The sequence below is a fragment of the Equus caballus genome, chromosome 16, assembly GCF_041296265.1.
Source record: "Equus caballus isolate H_3958 breed thoroughbred chromosome 16, TB-T2T, whole genome shotgun sequence".
Lineage (NCBI taxonomy): Eukaryota > Metazoa > Chordata > Mammalia > Perissodactyla > Equidae > Equus > Equus caballus.
In genome coordinates this window covers 49,174,017-49,201,456 of record NC_091699.1, presented here as the reverse complement: position 1 = coordinate 49,201,456, position 27,440 = coordinate 49,174,017, and the positions used below count along the sequence as shown (strand labels likewise).

Sequence of the window (27,440 nt, the reverse complement as noted above, 5' to 3'; positions counted from 1 at the left end):
GTGCTGTCCTGCTGAGCCCAGGCTCCCTGGGACCAATGACAGGGTGGGAAAACCTGCTCACTCAGGTGGCACGGGGGACTCAAGAGGGGAACCAGCAGTGGCAGAGATGACCAGCATCACCCTGAGCCTGAGGAAGGGCTTCTATTGGAGAGTCTTTTCCCCAAAGGTGGGAGGATGGGGAGGTGAAGTGAGCCAAAGTCTAACCTCCCAGAGCCCAACAATACTCATCCTAATGCAGGAAAGTCTCTGGTAGCAAAACCCTCAGCCAATCAGTGCCCAGATTTCCTGCCTGTTTAATTTTCCTAATAACAGTGCAGCCCAGGAACCCACCTGACTGGGAATTCCACAACTGTGTCGAGCTTATCCCTCCAGTATCTATTGTAGGAGAAACGTTTGAGGTGGACCACCAGGATCTTTGGCAAAGACCATAAGTCAAACTTCTTTGTGGCCTGTTGATGCTTCTTACAGTTGGGACAGTACCTGAAGAAAAAAGAGAAACCATCACTTAGAGGGGAGGGAGGAGCCAGTGCCACGTGGCACTCAAGCCTGGAGGCACAGCCGTAATCCCACAACACCCTTTCTTGTATTCAGCAGGACTGTTTCAGGGCAAGGAGGTCTCTAAGCCCCCTTCCAAAACAGGGTGACGGCTTTCTTAGTCTGAAAAACACAATTCACACAGAAAGACCTGTGTTGTAGGGTCGGCCATGTCAAAAAGTGACAAGTCCAAATACAAAAGGTTTTGTGTACACAGATGGCCCCAGCAGATCTCAGAGTCCCAGGGTACATGGTGGCTTGTCCAGAGTGGAGAGCTACATACCAAGGGTCATGCTCCCCAAGGGTCTCCATGGTGGTGAAGAGCTCAATGCAGTCTCTCAGAGCCACTGCCATCTTTTTCTTCTTCTGAGGCTGCAACATGCTTACGTGCTTCTCATAGGCCTGTGAGGAACAAAGTGCTGAGTTCTGTTCGGGAAACAAGATCTTACCACATCGAGCTATGACCTCACGAGCTCTCATGCCTGGAATATAATGTACTTTTTGGAGCCTCGAAACATAATGACAAAATCTTTAAGTGCTTTTCATTCTCAGTCTGAAATATAACTTGTTAAATTGCTGTGGAACTGGTGAGAGGGACCCTAAGACACATCCAGAGCAGAAACCAGCACACACCACTGACCAAGAATCCCAAGTGACCTACCTCAGATTCTTGCTCATCATAATAAAGGCTCCGGGTCTCACTGTCCCAGTCGATGGCCAGTGTGGATCGAGCTGTGGAGGAGCACCAAAGTGTCACTCACTACTGAATGGCCAGCAATGGGAGAGGCTTTCAGGTGACAGGAGTGAGAAGGACCACGCTCAGGCTGCACCATTGACACCTGCTCACCCATCACCAGCCACCGCCAAGAGCAGTGCTCTGCCTTAAGCCAGTCAACTCTGAACCCCTGAACCCCCAAATCCTTTGGTGAAGATTTCCTCAATGCTACAGATAAGCTCCAAAAGTACTATTTAAAAATTCTGAAAGGTCATAGGTCAAGATGGAGTAAGAGTAACCAGATTTACCCTCCCTCCTTAAACCACAAGAAAACCTGACGAAATAACTGTTTTCAGACAATGGCTATTAGGCAGAGCAAGAGTAAGACCGTGAGAAAAAGAAAAGAAACAAAGCAATGCCTACATTGCCCCACTTACTGACGGGAGGCATTTTTCAGGCCTTTCCAGCATCAGAGAAAGGGAGAAGGAGATGGGAAGACCGATTGAGGAGTCAAAGACTCCTAGAATATTTGGCAAGAATTTTCAAGGCGTTGTACTAAAGAGGACGAAGCCACATGGAGAGGAGGGAGCTGCAGTGAGATGGAGAGAGAGATGGATGTGGAGATCCAAGAATATCTCAATAAAGCTGTTATTAAAAAAATTTTTTTTAAAGAGGTATAACCAAAAAAAGCAAGAAAGCTAGCTAGCTAGCTAGCTAGCGGACATCTAGCTAATTTCTTCTCCAGTGAAGGAAGCTAAAAGACCCAGGAGACACTTTTGCAGCTCCCCTCCTGATCCTGTGCAGGCATCCTCCCCGTTCACTTGTGCTTCTCACACACACATGACACACCCCATGTGGATGCTTCTTCCTGTCTGTATAGCAGTTCCATTATAAGCTCCAGGTAACAGCCTACAAAATCCATGATCATCCTCTAGATGGGTCACATTTCATGAGTATTCTCATGGAACAAAAGAAATATGCATTTATTCTCAAAAGTGAAATGAGTTTGGGGAAATGCTGTTATCCAGGAGGGCCACAAGAAGTGTTATCAACCTGGAGCAAAGGTCCTGAAGGGTGGTAGGAGTGGAGGGAGAGATTGCTTCCTTCTGAAGTCATCAAGGACTAGAGAGAAAAGCCTGACAAGGAGGCCAGGAGTGGGCAGAAGGGAGGGGAGTGGTGATCATGTATCTAAAACAGTCTTTAGGGAGCTTCAAAGCAAGGATCACAAAAGTGTCCCTGAGCTACACGGAGATGATGAAAGCCCAACATAGTAAGCATTCAGTGCAAGTATTTTCAAATAGATCCCAAGCCCCCCAAAAGTCCAGTCTGAAATGTCAGAAAAAGCACTTACAGTTGAGTTTAAGTAGTTTTCCGTCAGCTGCAAGGGAATTTATGTCAGCTGTTCCATAGGAGTTCACAAGGCTGAAGGTAAAAAGCCTTTTCGGACAGGGCTGGCCTTTGATCTTTTGAGTGGTCTCACTATGTTCACTTCCCAGCTCATCCTCCCCACTGCCTTCTGTTTCTGAAAGGTGCTCTTTGCCTTCTTCCTGATGCTCCATTTCCTCTTCATCGTCTCCTAGCACACAAATGAAAAATAATGTGTATATAATTTACCACCATTTCAATGTTAAAAATTTTATTTCATACCTAACTGTGGTGTTTCCTTCCAGATTTTGTCCTGTGTATATGGAACTACATCCACCCCTTTGCATTTACAAGGCACTTGAATTCACGTGACCCTCATCACAACTCAGTAAGACAGGCAGAGTGGGCACTGCTCTTCTGTGACGAGGAAGCGGAGGCCCAGGGAGGTTCAACAAGTTACCCGAAGGTAGAAAGCGAGTCAAGCAGTCCTGCTGGTTCTAAATTTGGGCTCCTCATGACTTGATACTTTACTGGAGGCATTTTCCAGGCCTTTCCAGCATCAGAGAAAGGGGTAAGGAGATGGGAAGACTGATTGAGGACTCAACGACTCCTAGAATCTTTGAAATTTCACAAGATTGTAACCTATCATTAACTCAATAAAAATTAAAAAAAAAATAAACTATTTCCTCTTCAGAAATGTATTTTTAATTCTCTGATTTTAAAGCATATTGGTTTTCAGCAAGAGATTTCATTAAACTCAATGTCATACAAAGAACAAAAAGAATTTTCAAGGCATTGCACTAAAGAGGACCTTGCAACTTCATCATTAGGGCCATCAAGAGAAAAGGACCAAAATTAAACACATACTCAACATTCAAGAAGACAGTTTGGTAAGAAATGCAATTTAAAAGTCAACTTTTAAATATTATAATGAACACAAATACTAAGTAAAGGTCTCCATTTCCACCACAAGAAATTTGAGACTTGTCCCTTCAACAGGCATTTACTGTCTGTCAGGTGCAGGTGCCATGCGGGGTCCCGGGGAACATGGCAGACAGAGCCCCCCTTATCCGTTTTTTTCCTTTATTTTCTCTTTATTCGAGATTGCCGAGTTTCAAGAGTTTTAATAGGCATTCTAGAGACATATGCTGATGAATACATTTCTTAGGTATTTCCAGAGAACTGGTACATGTGGCTGCAATAAAAAGATCCATGAACATATTCATCATACTTTTTGCTGTTGGGCAATCAAAGGGGAAAATTAAGGTATCAGATAAATAATTTCAACAAAGGTGGGGACAACTCCAAAAGGTGATGCAAAGTAATAGGGGAAGAAAACATTTAAAATATAAAGTTTGGGGCCAGCCCGGTGGTACAGCGGTTAGGTTTGCATGTTCCACTTCGGGGCCTGGGGTTCACCAGTTCAGATCGTGGGTGCAGACCTCCGTACTGCTTGTCAAACCATGCTGAGGTGGCATCCTACATATAAAGTAGAGGAAGATGGGCATGGATGTTAGCGTAGGGCCAGTCTTCCTCAGCAAAAAGAAGAGGATTGGCAGCAGATTGTTAGCTCAGGGCTAATCTTCCTCAAAAAAGAAATAAATAAAAGGGACCAGCCACATGGCCAAGTGGTTAGGTTTGTGCACTCCACTTCGGTGGCCCAGGCTTGTGCCAGTTCGGATCCTGGGTGCGGACATGGCACTGCTCATCAGGCCACACTGAGGTGGCGTCCCACATGCCACAACTAGAAGGACCTACAACTAAAAATATGCAACTATGTACCGGGGGACTTTGGGAAGAAAAAGTAAAAAATAAAATCTTTAAAATAAATAAATAAATAAAAATAATAAAAGATAAAGTTTACATACTTAGGGAAATATCAGTAGAAATGGAAACTCCAAGGAAAGGAGAATGTTCAACATAAGAATCCTCTCTTTCAAGGAGAGTCTGCCTTGGGGGTGTTCACAAGGAAGGACAAGTTGGGCCCAGGACCATACAGCACAGTTTCCTCTTAGGCTACAGCAACAGCACAGCATGGATGAGGATGTGACACGGATCCCCATCAGCACCACTCTGAAACAGCCAGCTTGCATGAGACTGCAAGCCCCAGCTCTCACAGCCATTCCTTTCCCAACCAGCTCACTTGACTCCTGAGACAGTGGCACTACCCCTTTTATACCCAGGTAAGCCTGGCCCACTCCCAGACTGGCAAGAGAAACCCTGCCCTGCCTGCTGCCTCTCCAAGAGGGACACAACCAAAATTAGCCTCAACCCCACTGTGAACAAACAGAGCCCCAGCACTATATGAACTCTGTCCCTGGCTGTGCCACTGGGCTGCCAGTTACCTGGACAATCTCAGGAACCTTCTGATAATGCAGTCGGAATTAAAATGCCATGAAGTGTCTACCACAGGATGAGAAAAGAAAGCAGGGTCCACTGAAAGCAGCTACCCAAGGTCACTCAGAGAATCAGCAGGAGACAGCCACCAAAGGCCTAACAAGGAGCCATGGTAGTAAAGAGGTTAAAAGTGTAGTCATGTGTCGCTTAACCACAGGTACTTTCTGAGGAATGCGTTATTAAGCAATTTCGTTGTTGTATGAACATTATAGAGTGTACTCAAACAAACCTAGATCGTATAGCCCACTCTACACCTAAGCTGTATGGTACTAATCTTACGGGACCACAGTTGTACATGCAGTCTGCCACTGATCAAAATGTTACGCAGTACATGACTGTATTTCAACATCAAACAGGGTTTGAAGTCTCTGCACCAAGACTCGCTTATAGGATTCAAAAGAAGGCAGTAGAGACTGATAGATGGAATGTCTAAGAAGCTAGCCTAATTATAACAACAGCAAATACTTACACGGTGTTATTATTAATTGAGCATCTATTATGTGCCAGGTATTTTAACCAAGTTATCTCACTAAATTGTAACCTCAACTCTGAAGCAGATGTCATCGTCTCATTGTGCAGATGGTTCAACCAAGGTTCAGAGATGAAGTGACTTGTTCAATTCTACTGTACTCCTTGAGCTGGGAATCACAATGAACCTAATTTTCAGAGTGCTGAAGACCCACAGGTCTCCCAGGGTCTGCTCAGAGATTACCATTCCCACTCTGACATCTCTGCTTGTGGGACCTGTGCATAAAATACACTCCTGTTCATCCCTAGTTGGAGGAGAACATGATATTCTGGGCAAGAATAAGATATGACTATAATAAATACTCAACCTAAAATACCAACAATTTGGAATGTCTGTTGATGACAGAGCTTTGTAGTTATTATTTTTAATGTTAATTCTCACTTTCCAAGACTGCATGTTGTTGAAATCTGGGCATTTGGATTTGCAATTGAAAATTTACAGTACTAACTTGGAGGACATTTATAGTTTCATAGGAATAAGGCCACCAAGTCACTTAAGCCCCAAAAAGAAGAGTGATAGCTGCAATGCAGGTAAGACACGGGTCACGGGTGAGCCTGCGAGCAGCTGGCCACAGGAAGATGGTGAGGGCTCTGGGTTTCCTGCAACAAACCTAACTTACTGCTTTTCGACTGTGGCTCTCTTCACTCCCACACCAGGAGCTGTCTAGAGTTAGCCACTACCTGTAGCTTCCTGGGTATAAAGAAAGAAATGCCCAAGAGAATGCGTCTCTGCCTTCTGACTGGCTGACCAGAACGCCTGCCCTCCCCAGGGGTGGTGCCACACCACAGTGATGGGTAAGGGCAAAGATAACAGCTCTGCCGATAGAAGCCAGGTCACGGAGGCAGTCAAGTACTAGATAAGCACCCACTTTGCAAACCCCACAGATAAGAATCAAATCCTGACTCTGCCTCATGACCTTGGGCAAGTCACTCAGTCCCGCTAGGCTCAGTCTGCCTGAGGTGAAAATCAGTCTACATGTCTAAGAAGATTCCACGAGGGGTCCAAGTTGGACAACAGGCACTGGCACGGTGGAATGGCGCAGACAGGGCTCGCAGGTCTGCTCTCCAGGCAGAGCCCCCAACCCAGCCTCAGAGCCTCCCTCTCCCCTGTGTAGAAAACCTTTGGAAGAAGAGGGAGGTCAGGAGGGATTTGGTCAGTCACAGCCCCATAGCATGACAAGCGCTCACCTTCACAGCTGCCCCTGGAGCCATTGCAGGCCCCCGGCTCCAAGGGCAAGCCACCAGACTCATCAGGCAAAGGCTGTTTTATATAGCGGCTTGAAAAAAAGAAAGAAAAATTGTTTGTTAGTTGTAACATTTATGTATTTTTCTCCACTACTTAGCTAGAAGTAGTTCATAATTTATATATTCAGCTATATAAAAAGCAACTTATGTAAATAAAAGGGCTTAAAAATCAAGTGATGGTGCAATATTTCAAGAAATTGAGAGGAACCTAAGACATAAGATATCTAACTACCAAGTCACTGAAGACTCTGAGAAAGTGTATTTCAAGTCTTCTATAGATATCAAGTGGCACCATCACTTTAGAAAACATTTCCCAATAACATTAATTACCAGCTTCAAAATGATAATGGAGTACTTCAGAAATCGTATTCAAATACAAAATGCCACAAAGCACTAGACTCCCTAAAGCAGCTGACTGAAAGGAGTGACAGACATGATTCCAGAGACCACAGGAGGCTTAGGTGCCTAGTGTCATGATGCTTAAGATGTGTCAGGGGCCGGCCCAGTGGCACAGCGGTTAAGTGCGCACGTTCTACTTTGGTGGCCCAGGGTTCGCTGGTTCGGATCCCAGGTGCAGACATGGCACCGCTTGGCAAAAGCCATGCTGTGGTAGGTGTCCCATGTATGGAGTAGAGGACGATGGGCATGGATGTTAGCTCAGGGCCAGTCTTCCTCAGCAAAAAGAGGAGGATTGGCAGTAGTTAGCTCAGGGCTAATCTTCCTTAAAAAAAAAAAAATGATGTGCCAGACGCCCTGTCCCAACAGCACCTGCCTTGGCCCTCCCGGGGGCTGGCACAATTGCATTTCCAACAGAAGCGAGCACAAAGGATCAACACAGGCACTCTGCACGGGAGAGTCACTACTATTACTGGGCCTGTATTGATTTTAAATAACAAGCAAATCACATTCCTGCCACCAACCTGATGCGCTCACAAACAGCCTCGTACAAAGATTCGAAGGTTAGCTTGTGCCGGGGGACAGAAATCAGCAGTGGCTGCCCATACAACACTGCCCCAGAGGAAGTACTCGATGTTCTGGACTTCCTCTCTCTGAAGTAGACTGGAAGTGTGACACATTCTGAGCTGTCCGAGGATGTGCTGCATGTCTCATACCTGTGTCAATCACAAAAGAGGGCGCCTTCAGCAGCTGGTCCCTGTCAGCAATAGAGATCTGAGCTACAGCCACATGGTGGCCAGGACTATGGTTACTGGGACAGAGCATAGTTTAGCACAAAAGGTAGATAAACCATTTCCAAGATGATTCTAGAGGCTGGGTCAGGAATCCCAAGGAGGGTCACGGTCAGCACAACGTGAACCTATACAACCCGGGACTTGGGGCAAACATGATCCTCCTTCCCCCAACCATGACCTCAAACTCTGTGGTCCTTAAACTGAGACTCAACACAGACGACAGCTGTCATCTGGACCATCAATCAAGACACAAAGGCACACAGGGTGACCCAGCCACCAAGTTCATTTTTTGTCACCAAGGAGCTCAACTTTTAAAAAGGCATTCTCAGTGCCTTGCCCTATAATAAAACCAAATATTGTACAAAGCGTACACCTGGAATATTAGTCAAAGACTCTATTTCCAATGAGGAAGCAAATTTATAAAACTAATTGCCATTTTTGTTCAAAAACATTGAAGTAAAAGAATGATATTTAATTTTTCTTTAAATCAGAGATAACTAAAGAAACTGCTAATTACAAATCAATGATTTTGAAAAATATGTCTTACTTAGTGAATACATGGGATTGAGGAGATTTATAGATGTTTTATCCTGGAACAGATGTTACCAAAATTGCTGGCAACCGACTTGTAGTCTTTCCCTCTTCCTATAGGGGGAGACACAAACTTACTGATTCAATTTTCGAAAACTAAACACAAACACACACACATCCCTCCCCAGATGCTTGGCAAACAGTCCTGACTGTAGTACATGCAGGAGGCATTCTAAGAAAAACTCACAAAGATGTCCAAGGTGTGCTCTAGGGTCAGGACCCTGTGGTCTAGCATAAAGGTCAAGAACCAGGCCTTGGAGTGATGCTGGCCCAGCTTCCAGGTCTATCGTTGCCACCTTCTGGCTGCTGTGACTGGGCCAAGAGCCTAACTTGAGTCTTGTTTACTCAACAGACAACGGGATTACCCACCTTACAGGGTAGTGGTGAGAATTAAGTAACTTAGCACAATGTACCACATGCTCAAAAAGTATTAGATGCTGCTATTGTGTTTTTGTAAGACAATTATCAATTCATTTTTTTATTGAGGTATAACTGACATATAACATTATATTAGTTTCAGGTGTACAACATAATGATTTGATACTTGTATATACTGCAAAATGATCACCACAATAATTCTAGTTAACACCCATCACCATAGATAGTTACCAAAAAAATTTTTCCTCTTGTGAAGAGGACTTTTACAACCTACTCTCTCAGTAAATCAATTCATCTTTAAAACAATTTGCTTTCCTGCTGGTTGGCCCTCTGAAGACTCCTTCATTGGTGGTGGTTTGCCAAGCTCCGCACAGGGCAACGCCCCAGTTCTTCTCAGCTCAGGTATGTGCAAACATTAGTTTCCAGAGTTGAGGGAGACTGTGTTAAGGACTTGGGGTCAGAAAAGGACATGAAAGCTGCCTTTCCCGTGCCCTAGCTCTGCAGCCCCAGTATAAGCCTTGGTGCTCTCCATCTGTAAAGTGAGGGAAGATGGCTGTGAACGGGGAGGCAGCCTATGCAAGGGTGAAGAGAACCAGGATCTTGGACGTGGTCAAGTACTATTTCTTTTAAAGTGACCTAGAAGTTAGAGGCCCAAAAATGTAAAGGGAAGAAAATGCCTCCTTTGTGTGCTGCATTCCTCAGCCAAAAACAAAAACCAAAACAAAATCCTAAAAACCTCTCAGCAGAGGCAAGCTTCTAAGTGAGGACGAATGAGAGAGACAGCATGGATGTGGTCCACATTCAAGCTTCCCTGAGCAAGTGGCTATCTAGAAGCAAAGGCAAGCTCACATCCACTCTGCCCCACCTGGAAGAGGGGGACACACACAATTACACAGAGTAGCCTTGAGGCAAGAGGACTCGGGAGAGGCCAAAGAGACCAACTGGAGTTGAAGTGAAAAAACTGAGTCTTAGAGATTGTAGAATGTTAGAGCTGAAAAAGGCTGTTTAAATCAACCCTCCCTGTCATTCTGAGATGGCACCTGCTTGAGGAGCCACTGCCTGTGGCACGGAGAAAGGACGAGACCCTTCCTGTACCATGTCCCTTTTCCTGTCTTCCTGTGGCCCCCGACAAAGCTGTGACTCTTCCTGAGAAAGGCATTTCTGACAGCACGACCACCTGTAGGACGACTGAATAGGCCTTCTTAACAGGGAGCAACTGTTGACAAAAGGCTGTGACCATCCTGAGCAGTTATCTAGAACATCTAGCTCTAAAGTGGCAGTACATGCTTCACTGAGGACAGCCCACAATTCCCTGAACACCCATCTCTTGCACCCAGGGGTCAGGGTAAATCCACATGAGCACCGACTACCATAACTTCTGCTATAGAGACACGAACAAGGTAAAGCCTCTAGAATGTTTCCTTTGACCCTGCAGCAAAAACTGCTGAGTACTCACACGAAAATGTCATCCCGAGGCATGATGTGGTTTAAACCTTCATCCATTTGGAAAATTTTGTGGAATCGGTGATTATACACATCTGTGACCACCATCTAAGAATGTACAGTAACAGAAAGATTACAGGATGGATAAGAGCACCTCTGCTAAAAACCCAGGAACAAATGAAAAAAATATGGAGCTGGAACACTGCCTCCAGAGAAACCACCATACACCCAGCCCCAGAGCTCAGGGGCCAAGGTCCAAGGGGGAGCAGCATGGCTGCCACCAGCAGAGGATATGCTGGTAACATCTGTACTGAGGTTTACAATGGGATCTGCCCTCGAATGGTGGGGAGTGAATGCTGACCAGAGACTGGCAGTCACCCAGAAGCCTCTGGGGTGTTCCCCAGGGCTGGAAGTCTCTAAGCCAACCTCAGCACATAGCAGAACAGAACAGACCAAACCTCAATCACCACAACCACCTGAAACCAGCAGGGGTGCAAGAGGAGTGGAGAGGAGCAAGGGCACTGACCAGGGCTGGGCAGGAGGATGGGTCCTTGTGCCAGGGGCGGTCTTCAGTTTCCTCACCTCACACAGGGCTAGGCTCAGCAGAAAGCCCAGCATGAGCAGTTGTTTTTCGTTTTTTGTTTTTTTTTAAGATTGGCACCTGATCTAACAACTGTTGCCAATCTTTTTTTCTTTTTTTTTCTGCTTTATCTCCCCAAATCCCTCTGGTACATAGTTGTATATTCTAGTTGTGGGTTAGCAGTTATTTTTAAATACAGATTTCTCTCAAGAACATCACAGTGTCACTCCACAGACTTATGGAGTTTAGGGCAGGAAAGAATTTCCAGCTTCTCATACTACAGAAGAGGTCGTGTAGGAAGGGGCAGCAAAGCTGAGAGCAGAGCCCAAATCCTGGCCTTCTGACCATGGCCAGTGTGACCTCAATGGAGGAAAGACAGTGTTCTCCAGGGCTGGAAGGGACAGTTTCAGCCACACTGTGCACAGCGAGTGAGGGCCAGGAGGTCTGAGGCATCCAGATATAATCACATTTGTGCTGGCCAATACTAACTACCCCCCAAAAGTGGATACAAGGTTGAAAACAAACTCCAAAGGACTATGAAGTACTCCCCAGTACATTAAGCACCACGGACCACCCGCCTTACGTTCTCTGCAGCAATGCCAGACAGCCTGGAGAGAGCCTCGCACAGGTCAGACACGGCCCCCATCAGCGGCACAATCACGCGATACTGTAAAAGAGAGATGAGAGGGGTGATGAGAGTGCTGCAGAAAGGGTAGGAGATGAGCTGGGAGGACCAGGCATCATGGAGGGCAGCGATGCCCTTCCAGAAACAGTGTATGGTGAAGTCAAGGCCCAGATGAGTGGCCAGAAGAGCAAACAGACAAATCTGTATCAGCACCTGCCTCTATTCAGGCAGCAGCACAGGAGCTAGGCCATCTCTTTCTCTCCTAAACATTGTTTTATTTTATTCTTAACTTGTTGGAGCCATTCACTACTTCCTTTAATGAATTGTTTAAGTTATACAAATTGTCACCTAGTCCTATCTATCATCTTTCTTTGGAGATGAAGAAACTAAAGCCAGAAGACTAAGCACTAAGACTTGCTGGTCACACCTCTCATCTGGCCTTTTGTTCTGGCAGGTTCTCCTACCTGATTTAGGGGTAAACCTGACCAAGGAAAGTACTTTGCTTCTGGTTCCCCAATATTCAAATTCAAGGACTACCTAGTGGATCAGCCAGGTTACTTTAGTTGCGTGAATGGAGCATGGGGAAAAAAAGTGACAGAGAAACCCAGATGACCCTCATAATACGCCTTTTCTTTTTTTTTAAGATTTTATTATTTATTTATTTATCTTAAAGATTTTACTTTTCCTTTTTTTCTCCCCAAGTCCCGCGGTACATAGCTGTGTATTTTTAGTTGTGGGTCCTTCCAGTTGTGGCATGTGGGACGCTGCCTCAGCACGGCTTAATGAGCGGTGCCACGTCCGTGCCCAGGATTTGAACTGGTGAAACTCTGGGCCGCCAAAGCGGAGTGCGCGAACTTAACCTCTCGGCCACGGGGCCAGTCCCTAATATGCCTTGAATGATACAGGATTACACAAAGGCCAAGGGCACACACTCAGGCAAGCACCAAAGGGATTCAGAGGTAGCTGACGGAGTTTCTGATGCAGCAGATGGAAATAGTGCCACTCTGGGTATGGAGACCACTCACAACGAGGGGTACCATGAGAATGCCAACTCTCTTACCTGGGTAGGTCTACAGCGAGGGTCAGCAGGAACGAGGAAGACCTCCATAACTCGATCTTTCTTCAAGGGCAGTGGGAGAGTTAGATAGCAAAATGGGTCAAAAGTCACAGAAACTTTAGCACATTCTGGGCAAACCAAAGTAGATTTGAAGAGACCATGGAATGTGTCCACAATCACAGAGTCATTCCTCAACCTGTGATTCTCCCAGGCTTCCTTTGCCACCACCTGGAAGAAAGGAGAAGGGATAAATAAGACATGCTTAACACCTCTCAGTCCTTTAAGCCTGCATCCCGAATGATTCACAGCAAAATGTGAAATGGACTATAAGGCAAGGCGGTCTGTGCAGTCAAGAGCTTGGTCCAGGCCAGCCAGGGCTAGGACTGTTCTTAGCATACCATACTCACACCGCATGCCAGTTCTACACCTAATCCCATACTTAACAAAGTGTGGATGTAGAATCTATGGGGAACAAGGTGTCCGTGTGTCCTCTGATGGGAGACAGATGCACTGAGAGCACCAAGGGCACATGGACCTGACCAGGGCAAGAACGGCCTCCTATATGGTTTCTGATGATCCAAAGTCCCTTCAGTGAGGTTGTAATTTATATTATAGTTTAGCTAACTCATGGTTTTACCTTTAAGATGTAAATTCTACTTTAAAGTATGATATTGATCACCCCAATATGATAAGGTAACAAATACTAAATTCCCTCTTCATAGATCATAAAATCAAAGCAAAAAAGTGTAAGTGCCCTAATAATATTAATAAACTATTTTAATAATCATAGATGAATTTTAATGAGTATAATAATCCCAAGGGACCACATTACAGGTACTTCACAGTTTTCAGGGTGCCCTAGTCTCTGGTTAACCAATGAAATTATACTGAACAAAGTGACAGTAACTTGAAGAAGCCCAAGAGAGAGCATTAGGAGTAACTAGAGTTATCCCCTTTTAGACCTGGAATGCATTTCTCTACCAAGGCATGTGCTCACATCACCAACAACAGCGAGAGGCAACCAGAGCCCAACACTCAAAGATCAGAAGGATGTCCCTGCAACTCTCAACTGGAGGCAGCTTCTTTGGAATACTATTGTTCAAAAATCTTCAGTATCATACCGCATCTGGCCGCCCATTGGCATCCTTCAGCTCCAGGTAGGGCTTCTTCTTCACTCGGTTCAGATCTTCGTGCAACCCATCTAGAAGAAAGGCTAACAGCTCCTGAGAGTCTTGTTGCTGATAGCCAGAAAACTGAGGGGCAAAACGTCCCACTTGGGTCTACAACAAAAGCAACCACATCAGATGGCATAAGATATAAAGAACCAGTGAAGTCAGATGGGAAACTATCATCAAAAATAGTTTTGCAGTGTCAGCTGAGACAGTGAGGGAGCACATCACTGGGTTGAGTAGCCCAAATAACTCCTCAAGGGCCTAAAGGAGACCAGTAGTTCTCACCAGAGAGAGGGCTCATATCTGAAAGCCAGAACAACAGGAACCTGGGCCAGCCACTACCTTAAGAGAAGGGTGTACGGTGGCACCCTGAGTAGCCACACCTCCTCAGTACTGACAAGAATCCCTCTCTGACCACCTTCTTTTGTTCAGTCTCCCTAAGAACTTTACAAATGGCACCTGCAACAGCCAGAGGAATCCTCCTCTACCTAACAGCCCTCCTATCCTTAAGTAAGTGTCTGTCTTGTACTGCACTACACCAGTGATCCGCAGAGTGGAGTCCAAACTAGTGGCATCAGCATCACTTCTGAACATGTTAGAAATGCACATTCTCAGGGCCCACTCCAGACTTCCAGAATCAGAAACTCAGGGATGGTCCAACAGTCTGTTTTCACAAGCCCTCCAAGAGATTCTGCTGCATTCTAAAGTTGGAGAACTACTGCTCTACACTTGTGTTGTCCAATACCATAGCTCTTAACCACAGGGGGGCTATTTAGGTTTAAATTAATTACATACAATTAAAAATTCAGTTTCTTGTTCACTCTAACCACATTTCAAGTGGCTAGTGGCTACCATACCAGACTGCAGAGGGAGAACATGTCCATCGTTGAAGAAGCTCTACACTACCCCTAATCTTCCTAAATACTGTCTGCCAATTATTTATTTACATTAGCTGGAGCCCAATGTGTCGTCACCCAATCCCAGTCTCTCATGACTTTGTATGTGAATAGTAACTTACATACATTTCCCAGAGATTAATGCGGCCATGGATATGGAAAGAATTAATTTTCAATTTTAATAAGCCATCTAAGATTTTAATTTTCTCATTGAGCTAAGGTGCTATTTTTTTTCCTCTTTGGATCAAAAACATGCATATCTTTTCTACCATGTGCTTCATGAAGGCTCCTTGAATCACAGTGGTGCACGCTAAATAGAATTTCCAGATTTTAACATATGGAAGTAAGGCACTTCCCCCTCAGCAGGAAAAAACATTGAGGGCAATGGAAAGCCTCAGTTGCTCCAAGTGCTCGTTGCAGTTCCCCCATCTCCTCCTCAGTCTTCCTAGCTGAGGGACCCAAGTGAGAACTGCCCCTCACACCACCTTCCAAGAAATTCAACCCAATTCTTGACTTAGGGGACCCAACTCAAACCACAGTGGGTACAGGTTCTAGGCTCAGAGAACCTGGGAGTACTCTTTGATGACACTGGAAATTAAATTGAATTTTTCTGGTCTGGCTTATGATGCTGACCATTTAAAGACTGCCACCACGAATACAGCACTCTGAGCAACCAGTTTACAAATGACTTCTGAAGTATCCCCAGCCAAGGCAGGGTGGCCCTGAGTCACTTAAGATAAGTGTGTGATGAACGACTAAACAACAAAAAGAAGGATATAATCATGTGGTACTTTTAGTCTCAGATCCCATCTTAACCCCAAAATACAGGTGAAAGAATGCCTCATTACAACACTAAACAACTCTCCCCAAAACGGGAAGAAAGTATATATATCAAATCAACCTACTTTGAACATGCGAGGTGCCACATGAGCATCCCTTCCAGACCACATCTGCTTAATGAGCTCTGCATAGGCTTCTGCAATTTCCCCTTTCATTCCCAGAGGGTTGTCTCTGTTGATTTCGGCCTCATACTCATCTTTGAGAAAGTAGTCAGTCAGTGGTGCAGTGTTGCTCAAACACTGAAAGAGAACACGATGAGAACTCATACCTCTTCTAGAGAGCACACAAAGACACAAGATAAACCAAGTTCTAAAGGGCCAATGAGGGTCAACTGAACCAAATGAAGTACTCAGCAGATTCTCTGAAAGTCTCACAACAATAAGGCACAGCCTCCCAGAAGCCCAAGTTGGTGGCCAATCTTGTGGCTAAGTTCCCAAGGAATGGTCTTGGAGGAGCTCACAATCACTGCCTAAGAACTGTCTCTGAAACAAGCTACCTGAGGGCAAAAGCTGTGTACCCGAAGTGGCTGACACACGATGATTTTCTCTTCAATGGAAGATAATTTTAAGAAAACTTTTTTCATTAGAATTGATTGGGGGGCTGGCCCATGGCCGAGTGGTTAAGTTCCTGTGCTCTGCTTCAGCGGCCCAGGGTTTCGCTAGTTCGAATCCTGGGCATGGATACGGCACCACTCATCAGGCCACACTGAGGTGGCATCCCACATAGCACAACTAGAAGGACCCACAACCAAAAGTATACAACTATGTACCAGGGGGCTTTGGGGGAAAAACGAAAAATAAAATCTTTAAAAAGAAAAAAAAAAGAATTGATTGGGACATTCCACTGTTTCATGAGAAGACAAACTATAAATAAGCTGAAGGCAAAATGTTTTACTAGAGCCAAAACATTATGGGGGAAAAAAATCAGGATAATAAGGTGGCAGAAAAAAACAATAAATGATATCACTGTACATGTGAATAATAATTTTAACTCTTCAAATTAAAAAATGAAGGCGGGTATTGAATTTTATCAAATGCTTTTTCTATATCTATTAAGATGATCATATGGTTTTCTCCTTTATTCTGTTACCATGGTAATGACACTGATTAATTCTTCATGTCAAAACAACCTAGCTCTCCTGGCACAAACCCCACCTGTGTTACCACTTTTATTTAGATATCATTGAATTTGATTTGCTAAAATCTTATTTATATTATTTGTGTCTATAGGTATGAAATATAATAGTCTAAAATCTTCCTGAAAGAGTTTGTATGATTGGTGTCACTTCTGCCTTATAACTTTGAATACATTCACCAATAAAGCCATTCAGAACAAGAATCTTCTTTGTTGTAAGGCTTTTAATTATCGAATCAATATCTTTAACAAATACAAGACTACTAAGATTTTCTCTTTCTTCCTATATAAGTTTGATAAATTGTGCTTTTTCAAAGCATCTTGTCCAAAACTTGTCATCTAAATTGTCTAATTTAATGGCATAAAGTTGTTCTACTATCATCTAATAATCTTTTTAATGCCTATAGGATCTATAGTAATGTTCCTTTTTCATTCCTGGCATTAGTCCTTGATATCGTCTCTCTCTACTTCCTGATTGGTTTCCATAAGAGTTTATTAATTTTATTAGTTCTTTTCAAGGAAACAGATTTGGTTGTACTGTAAACGTGCTTTGTATTTCATTAATTTCTGTTCTAATCTCTATTATTTCCCTCCTTCTACTTCCTTTGGGTTTTATTTGTTCTTTTCCTAGCATCATGAGACAGAAACTTAAATCATGGAATTTAACCTTTCTTTTTTTCCTAATATTTACATCTAGAACTACAGACCTCCTCACCAATTATTATCTTCATTTGACATCTGAGGAGAATTGAGTGTACAAAGAGTTGAGAAAACCTCCCCATGAAAAGCCAAATCTAAAGTCTCTTTTCTTTAGTTCTAGGCTTATTCCCACCTCACCACAGTGGAGAAAAATAATATCCAAACCCAAGAGTTACCTAATTTTTTAATAAATCTTTTTATCTTTTCGCTTATATTCCAAGAAACTTCAAAATTAGTATGTAAGTCTTGAGAGGACAAAAACCTATGTTTGATTTGCTCACCACTGAGTCCCCATGTATGGTAAAGAATTTGGCCTTCTCCAAACAGAAGGTCTGGATTTGCCCTTGGCTTCTGGAAAGTATTCTTTTGACTCTTGGAATGTTATCCCTGATAGAAGTATCTCTTTGCCTGGGGGCCTTCAGTCATACTGAAAAGTCTAACACTGTGATTTAGGGCGGGGGCTGGCCACACTCACATAGTCTTAAGGTGAGAACTAGCAGCTTCAAAAAGACTAACAGTGTAACTTAGGGTAGGGGAATTGGGTAACATGGTATCAATCTGCCTGGAGACTGACTGTAACCATCTGGGCAATTAATCAAGCCAAGAAATAAATCCCCAATAAAAATTCTGGACAACAAAGCTTGAGTGAGTTTTCATGGTCAGCAACACTCCATGCCTAATGTTACACATCAATGCCAAAAGAGTGACGCATCTTGACTTCACAGGGAGAGGACAACAGAAGCCCTGCACTGGGGACCCTCCTGGACTCTGCCCTATCTACTTTTTTCCCTTAAAGATTGGCACCTGAGCTAACATCTGTTGCCAATCTTTTTCTTCTTCTTCTTCTTCTTCTTCTTCTTCTCCCCAAAGCCCCCCCGTACATAGTTGTATATTCTAGTTCTGGGTCCTTCTGGTTGTGCTATGTGGGACGCTGCCTCAGCATAGCCTGAAGAGCACTGCCAGGTCTGTGCCCAGGATCCAAAGAGGTGAAACTCTGGACCACTGAAGCAGAGCGTGAGAACTTAACTACTCAGCCAAGGGGCTGGCGCCTATTTACTTCTTCCCTCGGCTAATTCTAATGTGTATCCTTTCCCTATAATAAACCATAACTGTGAGTCTAATAGTTTTAAGTGACTCACGACTTAAAGTGAGTCCTTCTAGCAAATTATCAAAACTGAAGGTGGTCTTGGGGACCCCCAAACTTGCAGTTGGTGTCAGAAGTTAAGGCAGTTGTGGGGACTGCGCCCTCCTAACTCTGTAGCTGGACCCTAACTCTAGCCCATAGCCATCACAGTACTGTCACACAGTATGTGTCCAATAAATATTTGATGAATGAATAAATAAGGTTTCAAAGGGAGGATTTTAGAATTTTCTCCAGTCGAGGACATAAGGTGAGACAACTGTCATTGGTGAAAAGATGGTCAACCTTAACCTAGGCATAATTTAGCTTGGCACCAGCTGCTGTGAGTTCTCATCTCATCAGAGATTAACCAGGCAAGCACTCCAATACTTTCTGGGAGCGTCATTCACTAATGGTCAACAAAATTCAAAACGTTTTTACTACAAAACCAAACCTAGAACTGATTAAGAAGAGATTTTGGGGCCACAAACACTGATGAGGCCACTCTGTAGTAATCAGTAGGAAGTACCCTGAAATATTGACAAAGGGTAGGTAGGGACCCCTGGGAGAGGATCGTCCCAACACCTTAGCAGGCCACTCTTACCCAAGCTTCGAGTACTGTAAAGACACAGTGTTACTGAGATGGCAGCTCTCCCCTCTACCTGCAAAGCGGAGTTCATGAAGCAGGTGTTCCCCAGGTTTCCAAGTCCGCAGAGCCCAGGTTGTATGTGAGACGATGGAGACTCCTGACAATTATATGAAGCAGAGAAGCCAGATCCACTGGAAAACACAACCCACATCAGCAATAAAAGCTAAGTGCTGCATACATGCCCTCAGGGTCATTTTGGGGCTCCTCTGGGGCCTCTAGAATTCTTGTCTGGTAATGATCCCATGATACAAGCTCTCTCTACTCCCTTCTCCAGTCCTCTAGCCACACCATCCACCAACCCTGCCCCTGCCCTTGATTTGACATGATAGCAGGTGATAAGCATATCCTTAAGAGAAGAAATGCTATTTGAATTCTCCACTCTCAGGCTTTGGCAAATGCTAATTTTGTATCCCTCCAGAAGGCTATCTGCCAGGTGATGTCAGGGAAGAACATTGTGGTTACCGAGATCAAGAGCTTGCACCTGTCACCACCCACCAGACCACACTCAGTCTTGACTGTGCCTGAGTGTTCATGCACAGTCTGTCGCTTCACCCTCCTCTTCCATTCCATCTGTGGTGTGTGGCAGGAGCTCCTGAAACACCTGGATAAAGGATCACAGCCATCCAGAGGGAAAACAGGCAGAGCTCTCCCACAGCTGAGCATCATCTCCTTACAGCTATTCTGCCATATGGCCAGCCTGTCCCTTCACAGACAAATGCAGTGACCCCATGACCACCAGTGACTTATACTGTGGGGAAAATACCAGCTCGCAGGAGGTCAAGCAATGTAAGTCAGAACCAGGATGCACACTTTACTGAGGGTATGAAATGGAGTGAGAAACTACATGCAGTGTGTTCCCATGGGGAACCTTAATCCCACTTATGACTAGTGCAGCAGCAGAGGAGCTCTCCAGGTGCAGCCTGGGAAAGGATTCAGAGGAAAGGGAAGCAAAGTGAAAGAGCCTGCTCTTACCCCCTGCTGACACCGGAACTGCGCATCCCAGAGGTGTTAGTGCTATCACCATTTGCAATGGGAGAGGCAGACACTGAGGAATAGGGACTTGCTGATGATTTTGGAGAGGTAGTAAAATTTCTGCTAGGCACAGTGCTTGATCTGGGAGAGAGAAGCAGAAACAATGCTACTGACTTTTTGCAAAAAGCAAGCCCTATCTAATGTCTTAGGTCTCTTCTCAAGAAATAAAGGTTCTCCATATTCAGTTACTTAAAATAAATTGCAAAAAGCCTATTTTCATGCTACCTCAAGATAAATTTTATTTAAACAAGAGTAAAGAAATTAATTGGTCTTCCTGTCTCATTCATCCACATGGACATATACTGAATCTTTTTTTTGAGGAAGATTAGCCCTAAGCTAACTACTGCCAATCCTCCTCTTTTTGCTGAGGAAGACTGGCCCTGAGCTAACATCCATGCTCATATTCCTCTATTTTATATGTGGGACACCTACCACAGCATGGCTTTTGCCAAGCAGTGCCACGTCCGCACCAGGGATCCAAACTGGCAAACCCTGGGCCGCCAAGAAGCAGAACATGCGCACTTAACCGCTGTGCCACCGGGCCGGTCCTACTGAATCTTTCAATAGGATAAACCACAAGCTTGATCTTAGGGCATCCTGGTTTGATCTATAAATCATAAGCTTCCCTGAATTTTAAGAGTTACCAGCAAAAGACATAGAAAAATGGCACTAAGAGATGAATTTCTCCAAAAATACTTGACCCAAATTAAACAGCTGGCTGTAAGTATACTAGAATAGGACAATGGCAATTCGGTTTCACCACGCTATTCAAAGGGAATTACTTTCGTTTCCTCAAATTTACCAAATGTGAGTAATCTCTCTGTTTCCAACTCATGTTTCAATATTTTTCACAGCTTATTTTAGATTTATTCCTACTTTCAGATTAACTCAAGAGCTAACTGCCCCAAATCTTAAATTGATATCAGCTTTATATTAAAATCTGTATAAGAATACGTAGAAGGAAGTGAATCATTCTGCATTGTTTCAAATACATACAACTGTGATTTTCTTTCTAGATTTGGGGTTATTTTTAGAATACAGCAAATAATTAAGATGGGCTATCCTAGCACAGTGCCCAACCTCATGGGATCTGACGTCAACCAGGGTTCCCTGTGAGAAGAAAGCGAATTGTGGCAGCAAAGATAAAGAGTGATTCTGTACCTACATCAGCAGTGGGCAGATGTTAGGAAACTATCCAGGGGTCTAAATGGGCATCAGGAACGGAGTTCTGCTCCATGCTCAGAGGTCACAGTGAGGGAGGGGGAAAGAGGGCTTCCTGGCCTGTCACCTTCCCATAAGGAAATACACCTTCTTTAATCCTGAAGAGCATTTGCTTCACGGAACCTCATCCTCATGCTGCAAAGGAGTCCAAGAACTCAGGCAGCTCACTAAGGGAGACTCGTCAGAGCCAAGGGAGCACTCTTCCACCACACAGATGACATAAGCACACATTTGGGGCCTGTTCAACGTGATGCAGGTATTCCCAGTTTCCTATGCAGACAGGAAAGTCACTACCCAAGCTGGTCTGATATGGCAAACTCAAGTTATCTCAAGTCTGGAGACAGGTAGATACTACAGGATAGTGAAATTCAAATTCTGACACACAGAACCTCAAGGCATTATAGTCTAACACTCCCTTTTCCAGTAACTATTCACTGGTAACTTATTCTAGTTCCTTGAACTTAAAAGGGGAAAAATCCTACCAAGACTTGTCAATTTCTGAGACAACATTTCTGGTTGAAATAAAACAAAGAAAAATTTTATTTGACATTTGTTTAAAATGTCTAGAAAATACTGCCTATAGTTTTCAGAGTAAATTCAATCAAAAGAAAACCAACAAAGAGTACATAAAGATATTTTTTTATATGCTTGAAAATTTACACAACAGTTTTTTAGAAACCCCACTCTTGACCAACAAATCAAAAGAAAGAACTCTGTGCAAAAAAGTGACTTGTGTCTGGGAAATGCTTGGGCACTTGTCATTTGTCATCAGGCAGGCTCAAAGCACACCCTGGGGCGCTGCAGGCTGGGAAATAGGCATCAGTGGGAAACACCTGACTCTCAAGTGCACATATTAGATTAGGTGAGACCTCACTCTCAGTTGTGACTGAGTCTCATGCCACAAGCACTCTAAAAAACAGAGGCTAAACCCCTAAATAAGGATCCCTCTGCTTGTAAAAGACACTCTAGTTAAGCCTCTGGTCTCCCAGCACCTTTCTACTGAGATATTCTCTCCTCCTAGTCATGTAAGATCATTATTAATTACAAATCAAACATGCCCTAGACCAAAGGCTGAGGCCCTATAACATACCCATGCCTGCCCTCCTTGCTCCATTGCACTCTGCTTGCTTCTCAGATGTCCTCCAGGCTAAATGCTGCTCTAAGGATGAGCCCACCCTTTAAGACTGACTGTAAGTATCCCAAGTCCAGCTTCTGGCATTATTATTAAGATAACAATGAACTCTTAGCCAGAACCCTCACTGCCTTCACAACATCCTAAGCTGTCATCTCTCTACACTAACACTGTTAACCCTCATCTGCGTGCACTCACATCTCCATTTCAGGAACACTGACCTCTTCCAACTCCAGGCAGGCAGCCTTTAAAGGAGACCGTGGTACAGAGCTAACCAGGCCTTACAGACCTCATGCAAGTAAAGTTAAGAGAGAGAGAGAGAAATGAGGCCAGGTCTACAGAAAACCTTGGAAGCACTAACACAAAGGTTGGAGCAATCCACAAGAGAAAACTATCTGAAAATGCTCAGAATTTACAAGGAGGCCCTCACCAGTCAATAAAAGAGTTGAATGGAAACAATTTCATTATACTATTCTCCTGGCCAGGATATATGTAAATTTGACCAGGATATATGTAAAATTTGGTTTAAAAAAAGGATTAAGCCAGTCAATGACTTTCCCTGGATCACACAGTCACTTGATGTACTTTTCCATTCCCTCCATTTCTATCCCTCTGTGTCTTCTTTGACAGACAATGTATTACTGAACATGGCTGGTTTTTTAAAAAAATCTGACCCAAGAGTTCATGTCTTTTGATTAGCGACTTTAACCTATAGTCTAATTACTGTTACAGCTGAACTTAATTCAGCCTCCTTAGTTCACATTTTCTAATTACCATACTTTTCAGGTGTTCTTTTTTTCCTTCTTTCTTGCCTTCCATTGAATTTTCCTTTTTAGGTGATGCAGTTTCCTGATTCCTCCTATGATACTGTGCTTTATAAGGAGAAATACATATTTTGGTATTGTCCATGGCTCCTGGTACACAGCTCTTAAAAATCTTGCAACTTTCTAAGTGATAAGAGTGATGGGAACATCATTTATTTGTTTTTTCTCCTAGGTTCCTGAAATAGCTCCCAAGTGATAAAGGTGAAAGGAGTTTCTTTTGTTATTTATAACAAGACCTTTCAACCACACTTCAGTTTAAGTTAACAAAGGATGGAGGGCTGGTTGCCAGCGGAACCAACCAGTGATTAGAGGGTTGGAAGTTTCACTCATCCCCTTTACCCTACCTCTAAGGAGGGGCTAGAGACTGAGTTCAGTCACCAAGGGCGAAAAGATTTAATCAATCTTGCCAACTTACAGAAACCTCCATAAAATTCCCTTAAGTAGGTGGTTTGCAAAGCTTCTGAGTTGATGAACACGTAGAGATGCTAGAAGGGTGGCATGCCTGGAAAGAGCATAGAAGCTCCTGGACCCTTCTCCTATACCTTGCCTAAGCATATCTTCCATTTTGCTGTTCCTGAGTTATATCCTTTCATAATAAACGTAATCGAGTAAGTAAACTGTTTTCCTGAGTTCCATGAACTGTTCTAGCAAATTATCAAGCCCAAGGAGGGGGTCATGGGAACCTCTGATTTACAGCTGGTCATCAGAAGCTCAGGTAACAACCTGGACTTGTGACTGGCATCTAAAGTGGGGGCAGTCTTCTGGGACTGAGCCCTTAACCTATGGGATCTGACACTATCTCCAGGTAAACAGTGTCAAGACTGAGTTAAATTGTAGAACACCCAGCTGGTGTCAGAGATTGGTTGATATGGGATAAACCCCGACACGTTTGGTGGCCAGAAATATTCACAGAGTCGAGAAGAAAAAGAGGTGTTTTTTTTCCTTCCACTTCCCAATAGCTATTCTTCCCTTTTTCCTTAGTTCATGAACCGCAATTTTTAGCTGGACACCTTGCAACCCTGCTAAAAGGCATTTCCCAGCCTCCCCGGAAGCCAGGTGTGGTCAAACAATTGGCCAGAGACATGTTACGGGAGGTTTCATGTGTGACTTTCAGGAAACTTCCTTAAAAGGAAGGAGTATGTCCTTCCTGCTTCCTCCTCCTAGCTACCTGAAGGCAGCTATAATCGCCTCAGCTCCAGCAGTCAACCTGGACCATGAGGTGACCACCTTTGAAGTAAAAGCCACACAGCAGAGCAACAGAACAGAGCAGCTGGGTTTCTAAGAATACCAGCACTGGTCTGCTCACCTCAGAAATTCTTTTTAGAAAGACAGACGCATCTATCTTGCTTAACATACTGATTTTCAGGTCTTTGTTAATTCCCACCAAACTTTACCTAATGAACAAAGCACGTTTCAAAGTTACAAATTCTATTTTTATATTTCTGGTAGTTACTTCATTAACTTATTAGGATCTACAACTATTTTTATTTTTCTCCATCAATTACTTAAACTTATAATTATCTACATTCCCCCCAAGAAAAGCAGTTCAGGACATTTTCATCTCTCTCTGCTCTTTACTGCCTCCCATCTCTTCACTTGTCTTCCATGTTGGGATTACCCAGAATTTACTTCTGGATTGTTGCAATACTGTGATTTATAAGAAATATATATTTGGCCATTCAGACGACCAAAACATATTTCTCATATAATATTTGGTCTTCATCTACATTTCCTGGCTCACAGCTCCAAAAACTCTTGGAATTTCCTAAGTGTTCAGAATGATAAAAGTGTCTTGTTTATGTTAACGAAGGTAACTTTTGGATCCCACCCAAGGGTCTGGGCTACTTGCCAAAAGAACCAGCCAGGTGATCAGAGGACTGGAACTTTCAGTCCCACCCCCTGATGTCCAGGTAGCGGAGCAGGGGCTTGAGGTTGAATCAACAGCCAAAGACTGAGTCAATCATGACTACATAATAAAGCCTACATAAAACCCAAAAAGACAGCTCTTAAATCCTTCTTTCTGAGAACTTCCATGCTAGGGAACCAGAATGCTTCCATGTGCCACTGTGCAAGGCCCCAAGCTCCATGAAGACAGAAGCTCCTTTGTTTGGGACCTCGCCCTCCTTATCTCTTCATCTGGCTGTTGATTCATATCCTTTAATGTCCTTTCTAAGAAGTCAGTAATCTAGTGAGTAAACGGGTTTTCTTGAGTTCTATGAACCCTTCTAGCAAATTAATCAAATCTGAGGAGGGGGTCTTAGGAACCTCTGATTTATAGCCAGTTGGTCACAAGTATAGGTTAACAACCTGGACTTGCGACTGGCATCTTGAGTTGAAGGGGGTTGTTGGAACCTGTTCATTGGAACCTCCAGTTTGCAGCCTGTCGGTAGAGAGCAGAGGTACCAACCTGGGTTTTCAACTGGCATCTGAAGAGGAGGGTGGTCTTGTGGGACCAAGCCCTTTATTCATGGAATCTGATTCTATCTCTAGTAGAAAGTGCCAGAATTGAGTGGAATTCCCAGACACCCTGCTGGCGTCCAAGGACTGCTTGTTGGTGTGGGGAAGCCTCCACACACACAGATTGGAATTGGGTCCAGGAACCCTTTGTAATTGTTATTGATATAGGTTGCTTTCTTAAACTTTTCTTATTATTAAACTTTTTATTGAAGTATGACATACAGAAATATATAAATCACGAGAGTACAAGAACCAAGAAATTTTCACCAACAGAATACATCTACGTAACGAGTAACCAGACAAAGAAACAGGACAGCACCAGCCCCCCAGGTGTCCACCTCACACTCCCTAAGTCACACCTTCCCCAAACTAACTACCATCATAACCTTGAGTCCCTAACACTAGTTTTGCCTGTTCTTAAGCTTTATATCAAGAGAATCATATTGCATGCCTTGTATTGTGTCTGGTTTCTCTTATTCAACATTGCTTACTGAGACTCAATGTTGTTGTGGTTACACAAAATTCCATTGTGTGCATCCACCACAAATTATCTATCCACTCTATCATTGGTGGACATTTGGGTTAGGTCCAGCTTCTGACTATGACAAGCAGTGCTGTCTTGAACATCTTTGAACACATATTTAAGTAAATATGGGATGTATTTCTGTTGGTTGTATATCTAGGAGTAGACTGCTGAGCTGTAGAATATGTATATAATTCTTCACTTAGTACTTGTTGCCAAATCTTCTAAAATCACTGTACCAATTTATCTCTCTCATCAGCAGGGTCCAACAATTCGGGTTACTTCACACCTCAACAACACTTAGTACTATCTTTTTCATTTAGCCATTTTGGCAGGTGTGTCAGAAGCAATGCACTGTGGTTTTAATTTGCCATTTCTGGATGACTGCTGAGGTTGAGCACCTCTCCATATGTTCACTAGCCATCCAGATATCCACTTTTGTAAAGTGACTGTTAAAAGGTTTTTTGCCCTCTTTTCTAACAGGGTTGTCTGACTTTTTCTTGTTGACTTGTAGAGGTTTCTTTGAAATTTTGGACATAAGTAATTTGTCAGACGTATGGATTGCAAATATCTTTTCTCACTCTTTTTACTCTTCAATGAACAGAAGTTCTTAATTTAAGTCATCCACACCATCCATTTTTCCTCTATAATGTGTGGTGCTGTGGCTTGTGTAACAAATCTTTCCTTACTCCAAAGTCACAAAACCCTTGCTTTTCCGGTCAAAAGAACACTTCACTAGTTGTGTACTCTCCCTCACACCATATGGATTTTACTGCATGTCCCTGGACTCTAACAGTGCTTCTTCTAAGAGGTTTTCAGGGAGCAGCTCTGCATGGAAAACCCCTTAAGGTCAACAGCTTAGCAGGATATAAAATTCTAGTTTTAAAGTTATTTTGACCTAAAAAAGTCTCTCTTAGATCCATTCTTGCTGTTCAGAAGTTTGATATTAATCTGCGTATTCCTTTTTGACTTTTTCCTTCAAAAGGATTTGGAGGGGCTGGCCCCGTGGCCCAGCGGTTAAGTTTGCACGCTCCGCTTCGGTAGCCCAGGGTTTCACCAACTCGAGTCCTGGGCGCAGACGTGGCGCCTCTGA

General features: G+C 43.7%; 1 protein-coding gene across 16 annotated transcripts in view; it reads right to left on the bottom strand.

Moving 5' to 3' along the window:
• The window catches only part of USP4 (ubiquitin specific peptidase 4), a 42,778-nt gene that overhangs the window by 4,732 nt on the left and 10,606 nt on the right, over positions 1 to 27,440 (bottom strand). For 7 of the 16 annotated variants that reach the window (XR_011426900.1, XM_001497962.6, XM_070237612.1 and 4 more), the window contains 13 exons: positions 20,131 to 20,271; positions 19,172 to 19,289; positions 15,622 to 15,795; positions 13,770 to 13,928; positions 12,652 to 12,876; positions 11,550 to 11,633; positions 10,400 to 10,494; positions 7,705 to 7,896; positions 6,728 to 6,816; positions 2,601 to 2,825; positions 1,196 to 1,266; positions 818 to 936; positions 331 to 480 (listed from right to left, as the gene is read on the bottom strand). Coding sequence is in view for 8 of the 16 variants with exons in the window: in XM_001497962.6 (XP_001498012.3) it covers positions 331 to 480; positions 818 to 936; positions 1,196 to 1,266; positions 2,601 to 2,825; positions 6,728 to 6,816; positions 7,705 to 7,896; positions 10,400 to 10,494; positions 11,550 to 11,633; positions 12,652 to 12,876; positions 13,770 to 13,928; positions 15,622 to 15,795; positions 19,172 to 19,289; positions 20,131 to 20,271 (1,842 nt within the window). In the remaining 8 variants the exon portion in view is untranslated. Of the gene's footprint in view, positions 1 to 330; positions 481 to 817; positions 937 to 1,195; positions 1,267 to 2,600; positions 2,826 to 6,727; positions 6,817 to 7,704; positions 7,897 to 8,521; positions 8,620 to 10,399; positions 10,495 to 11,549; positions 11,634 to 12,651; positions 12,877 to 13,769; positions 13,929 to 15,621; positions 15,796 to 19,113; positions 19,290 to 20,130; positions 20,272 to 27,440 lie in introns of those variants that run through there. The other 9 variants (XR_011426901.1, XM_003363117.5, XM_070237613.1 and 6 more) reach the window with 6 other exon arrangements.